The sequence below is a fragment of the Danio rerio genome, chromosome 9 (genome assembly GCF_052040795.2).
Source record: "Danio rerio strain M-AB ecotype USA chromosome 9, GRCz13ab, whole genome shotgun sequence".
NCBI classification, from domain to species: domain Eukaryota; kingdom Metazoa; phylum Chordata; class Actinopteri; order Cypriniformes; family Danionidae; genus Danio; species Danio rerio.
Genome location: NC_141029.1, coordinates 6,187,501 through 6,199,544, shown reverse-complemented (window position 1 = coordinate 6,199,544; position 12,044 = coordinate 6,187,501). Strand labels below are relative to the sequence as shown.

The following is a 12,044-nucleotide window of genomic DNA, read 5'->3' as shown; positions in this document are numbered from 1 at the left end:
TTTCAGTAATTAGATAAATGTAAAATTCTTGCATGCTCTGCTCTACTTTTAGCATGACCAAAATGGTTTAAAAAGTATATTTGTAGACTAATCTGCATCAGCCTTCCCACAGCGCTCATTAGTGTCAAAATGACTTGCACAGCCAGTGAAATGAAAGTGGGCGGGATTTATGGTTTAGAAAAGCAGAGCGCAAATTCCGGCACAAAGTGACTGTTTAAAAGTCCCCTGGAGTGCTCTGAAATGGTGTTTTTCAATGTGAGGGCTGCACGCAATATAGGGTGTTGAGGAGTATTGAGATAATGATCTTTCTTGTGATATATCATTAACCCTCTGGGGTCTGAGGGTTTGTTTTGGGGCCATGGGGAATTTTGACATGCACTGACATTTGTGTTGTTTTCAGTATTTTAAAAACATATTAATAGCTAAAGTGTGAAAACACTGTAAACAGCACAAGTTTGGCTACAATAATACCGAAGCAGTAAACATAAACATAAACATAAAACCGAGAAAACACAAGCTCGTATTGAACTGTGGATGTCGTAACGGTTCAATATTATATTCAGAACCGTGACATCCCGTATATATATATATATATATATATATATATATATATATATATATATATATATATATATATATATATATATATATATATATATATATATATATATATATACCTGTAATCAAGCAGAATAGATTAAGAGACAGAAAGACAAATGCAAAAAGTTGGAAATATTTAATGACATGGGATAATCCTACTTTTTTTTTGTTTAACAGGAAAGATAAGTAATGATATCTGTATATTTTAACATAATATATTATGCTATTACATTACATACACAAATAACAATGATGCTAATACTTACTAAAACGTACTGAACGAACCATTAAAATAAGATGTTTTCACAGAATTAGATTTGATGTCACAACAAATAAAGAGCAGCAGGTTTTATTTAATTAGCATCTACCAGAAAATGAAAAAAAGACACTTTCTGCTTGAAATTGAATATTTTGTGCATTAAAAGTATAAGAAAGGAAGTTTAAATATATATTTGTTGTTGTAGATCCCCAATGGATTAGATGCCTTCAATAATCGTAGCTGAATTCACATTAGAAACACTAGAGTTTCCATTAATCCTTTAATTAATGTTTTACAGTCTCTTGTTCAAATGGACATTTCCCCCTTGACAGATTGTACAGTATATAGTTGATCAGGTAAGTGCATCGACCTGTCAGTAAATCACAGCAGTGGAGGATCTGTTGGTGTCGAAGTTTGCTCTAGAGTCTTTCGTCCTCACTGTCATCTGATGCTGAGGATGATGATGAGGAGGAGGAAGATGATGAAGACTAGGGTAAGAAGATAAACGCTGAAGTTAGTATCGATTTGAAAACTGATAAAGATTCATGAGAATGTAATGTTCTCCAGGAAATTGTTTTTGGAACTTGTTCTCTCATTTTTAATATGCAAATTGTAAAAATTTGATACTTTATTTATAATCTCAGTACTTCAATGAAAAGAAAGATCAAAGGAATTTATTTGAAATAGAAATATTGTTAACACTTTATATTAAGGTGTCCTTGTTTCATGTACTTCCTGTAGTTATTTTTATTGTGCATAATTACGCACCACTAAACCTGTGGTGTCAAACTCATTTTAGCTCAGGGGCCACATGAAGTAAAAATCTGTTCTCAAGTTGGCCGGACTGGTCCAAAAAATAGAGAAGGGTGGGTGGGTATGGGTACCACGCCTCCTTTTTCAAATGGTACATTTTCATACGACTGAACTCTGAACTGCCACAACACTGACAAAACTTAATATAGTTAAATTTCCTTGTGAGATCACCTTAGTGTGCAGGGCTTCCCACAGGTTTGAAATATACTTGCAGTGGTAGCCTGATTAAAATACACCTTTTTCCCACAGCACATAAATGGTGAACTACATGCAACAAACAAAAATTAATGTGTTTTTTTTAACTTGATTTGTATTTATTATGACACTGTTATACACCTTTTTTTTCATTGGGTTAAAGTTATTTTTAAAAAAGGCTGTTGAAATAATAGAAATTCACTATTTATGTGAAGTTTATTCATAAACTAATTTCGAGAGGAGCACGTGCTTATGATTGAACGCGGCTGGTTCTGCATTAGCATGCATGATCCACCAATCAGGCCATTCCTAACCCACTATAAAGAGCCAGGGTTTTTTCACTACAGTCATCTTCGATTTGAAGAATCCCCCCTTCCACCCCTACTTCTTCACCTTTCCCTCCATGGGGCAGCACGGTGGCCCAGTGATTAGCACTGTCGCCTCACAGCAAGAACGTCACCGGTTCTAGTCCTTTAACCGGCTGGTGGTCGTTTCTGTGTGTAGTTTGCATGTTCTTCCCGTGCTTGCGTGGGTTTTTCCCGGGTCCTCCGGTTTTCTCCCACATTCCAAAAAGATGCACAAGAAGTAAATTGATAAATCTAAATTTTGCACTACAGTTAATCTCACCATGCAGCATATCTTTTCATAGCATTCAATTTTTAGTCATCAGTTTTTATCAAGGGGGAGTTGTCGAGATCTACCTGAGCTCAGAGCTCCCCTCTCGCCCTCCAAACGGGAGGGAGCCCAGGGCTCAAGAACCTTTGAGCTCAGGGCTCTCTCCCAGGACAGCATGCCAAACTTGCATATAATCAATCATCAGCTAAGTGTGAACTCTTGAATTTACTTTTATGCTATTTAGGAGCCATGTGCACCCACTGACAGGTAAAGGGTGCTCTGCTCTCCCTCTCTCTCTCTCTCTCTCTCTCTCTCTCTCTCTCTAAAAATGCTATATTGGAATGACATTTATAGTATTGTCAAACTTTTTAGATATGTATAATGTATGTAATATATTAACATCATTAAATATATAAAATATACAGCAAATGAAAAATAAATATCAGAAAAAAAATGAATAAAAAACATTATTGCTAAAAAAATTACAAGAATTACTAGAATAAAAAGTGTAGATTATTTAAATAAGGCAAATAAGTTACCAAATTTCTGACGGTAAACAAATACTTTGCAGCCATTCTAGTTGTCATTTTGTTCTTTCCGTGTATAAAGTTTAAATGGGTAGTTTATTTAATGATTAATCATTTAATGTTTCTCTCGTGGCTGTGCATGCGCTGCCAGCTGCGAAATGGTAATGCAAAAACCCATACAAATAACGACAACTTTAGAAAGCAAAAGTAAAGCCTGAATCTTGGACATTTTAGGCGATTCAGAAACTACCGTCAGATGCATTTAGGCGGAAAAGTCGCATCTCTGTTGGTCTGCAGAGCACGTGAGAATTCCCGAGTGAGTGACAGATCACGCACACACAGAACCAGCAGTAGGAAACGTACAGAGCGAGAGAAGATTTTGCACTGGTTAATCGATCGCGAATGTTTCGTTTTCTTGGACGGATACCAAAAAAAGTGTAAAAGGATGATGATAATAGTATTATTTATGGGTCATCACCACCAAATATATCTGGGTGGCCCGCCCAAATAAAGTCTATGTGTGAAAAGCACTGGCGTGGTATGACAGTATAGATGAGGTCTTTCTCTTTGAGATGGCTGTCAAACTGATGCTGATTCAGGCTTCTGAATTGGATGAAATTAAGTTTGCCATCCAGTGGACACAATTGGAACAGCAGTATATTTTATTGAAAAATTTCAGATCACAGAATGATCTTGCAGGCCGCATTAAATTCGATTGCGGGCCTGATCTGGCCCGCGGGCCATACGTTTGACACCCCTGCCCTGAACGCATAACAGGTAATCTAAACCTAACCAATTGTGTAAGTGCATGATAGCTCTTCTGTAGTTCCTACTGCTGAATGGCTGCTGTGTGATTTGGACTTGAGCTGACATGATTATTGTGTTGTTGTTGTTGTTTTTAGAAATATTGCTTAGTGTATCTTTAAATCCTCACATTGTCTCTAAGAAACGTGACTATTTTACATATTGGCAGAATTCAGTGGCTAATTCTTACGAATTCATACAATTCAATTTGTTTTAACTCATTCATTCATTCATTCTCTTGTCGGCTTAGTCCCTTTATTAATCCAGGGTCGCCACAGCGGAATGAACCGCCAACTTATCCAGCAAGTTTTTACGCAGCGGATGCCCTTCCAGCTGCAACCCATATCTGGGAATAATCCACACTCTGACACTCGCACACTTCTGACAATTTAGCCTACCCAATTCACCTGTACCACATGTCTTTGGACTGTGGGGGAAACCGGAGCACCTGGAGGAAACTCACGCGAAGGCAGGGAGAACATGCAAACTCCACACAGAAATGCCAACTGAGCCAAGGTTGGAACCAGCGACCTTCTTGCTGTGAGGCGACAGCACTACCTACTGCGATACTGCCTCGCTGTTTGAACACATGGTTTTTAAAGAGAGGCGTGCCCCTAAACTCCACCCTACCCCTCATTCACTGTCAAAAATGTAAAAAATTGACTCAGCTTAAAATTTTGTAGGCAATAAACTTCAGGCCATTTTTAGTGTACTCAACTTAAATCTAGTCAAGTGCAGTAATAGGGTTGACAATTTTCAAAAAGTTTGTTGCCTCAAAATTTGAAGGCGCAATGTTTGGGGATGAGCTAATCAAACACAAATGTACAAATTAGATCCTACAAATTAATATGAAATAACTACTAAATCAAAAATGTATTAATTTTTCAGTACTGACCCTTGAACGTGTTGGAGCAGGTGGAGTGGCCGGTTTTTCGATGTCCTTTTCTGTGTCTTTCCTCCCATCCACCTGTGTGTAAGCTGGTGCCGGGACATCAGCAGCGGGCTCTTTATTCAACAGCTGAGGGGTGATGGGAATCCCTTTTGCTTTGAGATGCTCATAGGCTTTTCTGTCGGCCACCAGAAGGACCAGCGTGTCTCCACTGTTGCGGATGAGGTTCACAACCTGCTCATGTGTGCTCATCTCCACATTCACTCCATCCACCTCCACAACAACATCATCATCCACCAGCCCAGCTCTGTCTGCTGCTCCACCTTTCACCACCTGCCAGAAAACACATCACAAGCTTTATTTAGTTATTCAGGTTTATAATGATGATGAAAACCCTTTATTGGTCACATACACTTTTACATGTAGCGAAATCGGACCCCCTGACCATACACAAACATCACACATGTCAGGGGAAGACAGGTCAAACAAGAGGTAGCTTTGAGAAAGAGAAAATTAGATGCATTTGAAAAAAAAGGAAGTGAAAAATGCCCCTCTCAGACTATCCTTGAAGTAGGGCAGTGTGAGATCAGGGGGGAAAACCCAGCAACCAGGCACATAAACACATAGACATAACATTGCGACAGGGGATGTGAATATAATCTGATAAAGGTGGCAGTCATCTGGCAGTCACCCACCTACCCACACCGGTGCGTAAAAGCACATGAAGGCATGGGATGTGGAGGGAGGCAGTGATTGTATCTTCAGCTGTGTACATGTGTGTATAAGCCTGTACAGTCGCAACAGGTGTTCTTGGATCAGAGATCAGGAATTCAGAGTGTCTCGTTATCTTTTTTCCCGGAGGAAGTTGCTTGTCACCAGCCGAGACCATCTGGCAGGAGTGTCGCAGGGAAGCCAAAAGAGAAAAGGTGTCCAAATGTTGGTAAATATCTGCCAATTTTGCTGATATCTAATGTCTATCATTGGTTTCCAGGTCTGTCCAAATCTCGTAGCAAAGCCGCTAGTTTCCCCCTGATGTTTTCCAATTTGCAGTCTATGACCACAGTCTGATTAGTAGCAACTCTGCTTAGCACCACTTCAGTCCAGCTGGCCAGCTTGATGGGGTTTTGAGCCACACTGACCACTTTTATCAATCATTGATACCCCAGCCCCCCCCCCCCCCCCCCCCCCCATCAGCAGAAACCTTGCTATCAAAGTTCAGAATAGATCAATATTTTCAATATCCTCTAGGGACAGAGCGGCCAGGCACATGACGCACCACTTCTCCCTCCCTTCCATCATGTATCCAGCAGCAATGGTTCCCGCAGGACAGTTGCGTTCCCCTGAACCCAGATTTCTCATCAAGAAGATGGTGTTAATTGCGTACAGAGACCAGTTGATAAAATATATAATTCTTTATTGTTTAGAGCAGTGGTTCTCAAACGTTTTTCATCAAGTACCACCTCGGAAAAAAATTGTCTTTGCAAGTACCACCATAAAAAAGAAATAACTCCTGGTTTGTTAGCACTTGGAAATGTTGCCTAGACCTCATAAATATAGGCTTTATGTCATCATATTCGTATATAAATCATTTTTGATAATTTCTTTAAATATATGTAGCATGTACATATTACATATTTGATTCATCCGCGTACCACTAGAGGGAAGCCTGCGTACCACTAGTGGTACACGTACCACAGTTTGAGAACCACTGGTTTAGAGAGAAGGGCAAGGAAAGCCTCAGAGAGAGAATAAGACAAGACAAGAGGAGCCAGCCAGGAGAGATATGGATGGGACAGGAAAAAAAGAGTCTTCTTTGCCGAGAGCCAAAGAAGTGTCAATCACCAACACTTAAGTTGTATAACTAGTGTGATTTAAAGGGATAGTTCACCCATGAAGGAAAATGTATTCACTAGTTGCTTAGCGTTAATTGGTTACAAACCTTTATGAGTTTCTTTCTTCTGCTGAAGCTAAGATGTTTGAAGAAAGGTTGAAACTGGTAATCATTGACCATCCATAGTAGGAAAACAAATACTATGGGAGTTAATGGTTACATGTTTCCAGCATTCTTCAAAATGTCTTTTTTGTGTGTGTGTTGAACAGAAGAAAGAAACTCAGGTTTGTGATAAGTGAAGGGTGAGTAAACGATGAAATATTTTTTAGCTGTAGGTGAACTCTCCCTAAGTCTGTCAACTTACAAAATGATAGAACTACAATAAAAATGTTGAACGCATCGCTCATGTACTCATTAAAAATGGTAATATTTGATTTTATTGTTATTATTCAGCAGTTATTATACTGTCATACACTAAGATTTAGGTTTAAGTTAAATTTTCACAAGGGACAGTGTACATTACGTTCACCAAGAACGCAAATGTACCCAAATTAGTACAAAGACTAGTTTTCATTGGTAGTCTCTTTGCCAGATGTTAAAGGCCTATACCAAATAAATAAATAAAAGAGTAAATAAATAAATAAAAATACAAACTAAAAACAAAACTCAAATAAACAACATGATTCAACAACAAGATCAAAAGGCCTTGTCTTCACAATGTTGATAAATAAGAAGGCATTTCTGAAAATTATGCTAAAATGACACTCAAAGAACAAAAAATTGTCGGTCTTATTGTATGTACTTGAATTGCATATGACATTTTCCACCATTTTATAGACAAATCAATAAATGTAATATTCAAATGTTTTATAATTACATGAGTGAAATGTGTTAGGAACATATTCGATTTTGGTATTTTAAAATGCTGCAAATGTTAATTAATTTTATGTATTATTTGGTTTATATATAGTTTAGTCTAAATGTATTTGTTGAAATTGCATGAAATCAACATAAACCTGTTTAAAAAACATAAAAAAAAAAGAATTAATGAATGCCCACACACACACCCATACAGTTGTGTGAAAAAATAGGACATCCTATGAAAGACTGCGAGTGAGGGTGTCCCAACTTGGTCCACAGTTAGAATATGCATGTTTGTAGAATTGCATTTACAGAAGGTCTTGAAAAGTCTTTTCTTCAGTGTTAATTGTTTAGTTGTATTAACCTTTCTGTATTGTTAAAATCGAAATTAAAGAGCCCATATTATGGGTTTTTGAAAATTCCCCTCCATGTAGTGTGTAACACAGCTCTAAGTGAAGTGAAGTATCCAGCTAAGGCTTAAATCTGTAAGAATACAGTGTTTAAAACGGTTGATTCATCTATAAAAGAGTCGACTCATAGTGCTTCAAACGAGTCGCCTTGATACCGACTCATTAGGTGTTTCGCCATGACGTACGAACGAAACCAAGTTATTCACGTGCACGCGCAAACCCGGGAGATTTCAAACCTGAGGCCCCGCCCTCTGACGCAGAAACCCAGACACACACACACACCCACAAACACACGCACACCCACAAACACACGCACACAAACATGCCGGTCGATTGAAGTCACACTGCAGATGGACATTATATTGAGTCTCTACCCAAAGATGAAACATCAGCATTATAACCAAGCAGTTGGAAACTTCTGGAAGCTACATGCTACAAAGAATACTTCATCTGAGTTTGTTAAAGGAAGGATCAGTAAAGAGTAACTGATGGACGTCAGGATGGGTTTCTTCCATTTCTCAAGTGTAAGTACGTGCGGTTAAAGTTGTTGCCTCGTTGACTCTAGCTTGCAAATGTATTTAGTTGTGATTTGTTACTTGTAACCGCGTGTACTGTATCAGGTTAACTGGATATTTTATCTTATCGCGTGCAAAGTCACGTTAAAAACGCGACGCGTGCTGTTTGTTTATGGAGCTCCATGCTAGAGTTCTGCTCCCGCGATTTATTCGGAAATTTATTCCCGCGCCGCAGAAATCTGGTGCGGGGACAGCCGCGGGAATAAATTTCCGAATAAATCGCGGGAGCGGTCGGTAACGGGTTTAATTTGGGACGGGAGCGGGCTGTCTAGCAATATCACGGATATTGCTATGCGAATTAGAAAGAGAGAGTCTGCGTGGTGCTTGTGTGTGTGTTAGTGCGCACGCGCGCGTATGAGAGAGAGAGAGAGAGAGAGAGCGAACGAACGAACGAACGAGCTTTGTGCTGTGTGTGTGTGTTTATACAGACAGCGTTGCTGTCTGGACTGTATACTGGGTGATTTTTGGTTGTGTTCTCCGCTCTAGCGGGACCGGGCGCGGCGGGCAGAAAACGGAGCGGGTTCTCAGGCTAAAACCTGGCGGGTGCGGGCAGAAGCGGGAGCGTTGTCATCCGGAGGTGTGTGTGTGTGTTTTTGTGTGTGTGTGTGGTATGGCGAGTACACTGTCTCCTTCTTTCGGTTATCCGTGGCACTGTCCACTCGCCATAGTGTGGCAGCTAAAATCCACGCCTACACTATCGAGCGTGTATGAACTGTGATTACTTTTTAAATTGCTGATTAGCTATTGGCCATTTCCCTCTCTGACTGAAGGCAGTCGACCAATCGCGACAGACTGTCATCGGTCCAATCAGCCGGATTAGCTCCGCGCTAAGGAGGGGTTTGGGAACAAATGAATCACTGGACGATTCATACAGGAGTCGCTGGGATAATTAGGTAAAAATAAATGCAGATTATAAGACCATGAAAGTGTTTTTTGACCTTGCATGCATATTAGACTGTTGTTGGAGACCCTTACAACCAGGGTATGACCCTATTTCATGTATAATATGGGCTCTTTAAATAAATTTTAAAACATTACAAAATACCCAGGCTTTCATAGGGTGTCCTATTTTTTTTTTTTTTCTTCACATAACTGTACATACAGAATGTGAATATGGTAGAAATAAGGTTGGTGGCAGAACAAGCAAAAAAATAAAATAAAAATAAATAAAACAGGAAGAGACTGAAATTTGAATATTTGATTTTAAATTGTAATATTTTCAGTAATTTTGTAAAAAAAAAAAATCTATTTTAAGTAGCTAATGTTATAGAATTTTATGTAGCTGCATCTTACTCATTTCTTGTTCATGTGCAATGCGTATGATGCTTTAAAACATGTAAAAATGCTTAAAATATATCATTCAAATGTGTGATTTTATATGCAATTCAGCTCTGTACACTGTCCCTTGTTGTGAAAAGTTAACTTAAACTTAAATCTTAGTGTATAACAGTATAATAACTGCTGAATAAATACAATAAAATCAAATATTACCATTTTTAATGACCACTGAAAACATAAAGTGATTTCGATCATCATCATTTCTTTGACTGCACCTCTTGAATGTGCTGCCCGGGAACACCCTGGATGCCATTGAGATGGAAGCCAAACCCAGCAGAAGTTCTCTCCAGCCGGCACAGTTTGGGTTTGTGGTCAACATCTGCTGGTTCAGCTGCTGCTGGGACAGGTGTGGGTGTGGCTGCAGGTGCAGGTGTGGCTGCAGGTGCGGGTGTGGCTGCGACTGCGGCTGCAGGTACAGCTGCAGCCACAGCAGGTATTGCTACAGCTTCATTGTCTGGATATCCGAGCAGAGATCCTCTCATTTCCTCCCAGTACAGAAGTGGAGAAACCCCACCCTATGCAACACATATATAGTAAAGTCAATGGTAATGATAGTACACTGTGACCGTGTTTTTTTTTTTTTTTTGGTAAATGCTTATTAATGTGTTCAATCGAACTTAAAGGGATAGTTCAGCTAAAAATTACAATTCTGTCATCATGGTTTACTTGACTTTTACTTGTTCTAAATCTGTGAGATTTTTGTCTTCTCAGTAACACAAAAGAGGAAGGATATTCCAGCCCATTGACTTGCGTCCTCAGTAGTGGACCAAGTGTTTTCATGAATTTTCTTTTAATTTTTTGAGCTACTCTGTCAAGTCCTGTTGTACTGTGCGGAGGACATCCTGGGCTTTCTAGTGGTATGCCCTTTGATTGGCTGGCATGTTAGGAACCACTTCTTACACTGCATCCAAAATGGCCGACATACAAACAAGCACATTTTATGGGAAGGAGTGAGGCATGTAAATTTTTGCTTTTTAAATGTTTTTTTACTATTATTATTACGTTTATATTTGCTTATTAAAGTGTCAGGAACAATATATTTAGCTTACAAAGCTGTTAAGTTGTTTGTGCTACAAAATATGTTAAAATATGTTATAGTGGTATAAAACTATAGTGGGCACCAGGACCATCTTAATGTAATTAATGACTGCATGTTGTAGGCAGAACTGAAGCAGAGAGGATTCTTTATAAGATAGTTGAGGGACACTGGCTAATTTTTTCCAGGGACACTGGAAAACATGACAGAAGAGGTAACTGTGGGCTTTTCTTGAAGATTAGACTAAATGAGTCATTACATTATTATTTTTTTTTTACTTGACACGTAATTGTGAAGTGAACTGAATAGTAAATGGTTCAGAAATGTGATGCTGTTTTTATTGCGCTGTCACCGTTTAATGACGCCATGTGTCGAGAAAACTGAAATTGTGTGGTGGACGTTAGCAAAGTCTCTTTAAGGCAAGTCATTTCACTTGCCGGCCATCTTTGAAACATCTTTTGGGCAGTATGCTCGGGCATTCTGTTTGAATGGGGAAACATCAAATTCTACACTTTTACACTTTTCCTCAATCAAAAGTATACGAGTGACACATCTTGTATATTCTTTAGTCTTAGACGTCGACAAAGAGCATAGAATCACTAAGAGGCGACACTCTAGTGCGATTTGGGGAAACAGCCACTAGATGGCGCGGCGGCCATTTTGGAATGAAATGTTCGATTGTTGTCCAATAGAACAACAGCATAATATAAGTCTGTAAAATAACTATCAAACGTGCTGATGATTGTGATAGTAAGTGTTGTATTTTCGTCTTACAGGTTGTATCTCAGCTTTAATGCGCTTTTTAAATAAAAATGTAAATAAAAAACAAAGTAGCTGCTTTCCATCATGACGACAATAAGATCCAATGGATCGCTTTTGCCCCGAAATGGCGTAATCCGGGGCTGTTGCTGGGTGCTGTTGTTGCAATGGAACGTTTTGAGTATCCCCTCTTGGTGATTCTATGCTCTTTGACTTCGGTCACGATAACTTTTATTTCCTGGTTTTGTTACAGGAATTATTCATATACAAATTAAACACTGATGATATGTAATGACAAATGTAATTTGTACTACTGTAGTTCAGGTCAAGAAGAATAATAACGATGCTGTTATAATGATACAATTATAATGGCCTCATGACAATCATGTTTATGACAGATTTATGACCAGTTATGTTGCCTTGGTAATGTCAAGTTGTCATGACAAAGACATTGCGAAAAATGTCATCTTTGCATTCACAATGACATAATTAAGCAAATGAGACAGTTGTCATAAGCATTTCATGAATTTAA

The 12,044-nt window shown here is 38.8% G+C and overlaps 1 protein-coding gene and 1 long non-coding RNA gene across 4 annotated transcripts in view; both read right to left on the bottom strand.

Annotated features, from left to right (window-relative positions):
- Positions 1–12,044, bottom strand: part of LOC147842240 (uncharacterized) — a 1,176,585-nt gene that overhangs the window by 769,632 nt on the left and 394,909 nt on the right. The window lies entirely within an intron of this gene.
- Positions 720–12,044, bottom strand: part of pdzk1 (PDZ domain containing 1) — a 32,301-nt gene continuing 20,976 nt past the window's right edge. Inside the window, 3 exon segments of one of the 3 annotated variants that reach the window (NM_001128670.3) lie at positions 720–1,347; positions 4,709–5,035; positions 9,933–10,232. In NM_001128670.3, coding sequence (NP_001122142.3) covers positions 1,279–1,347; positions 4,709–5,035; positions 9,933–10,232 — 696 coding nt within the window. In that variant the 3' untranslated portion in view covers positions 720–1,278. 3 annotated transcript variants of the gene reach the window in all.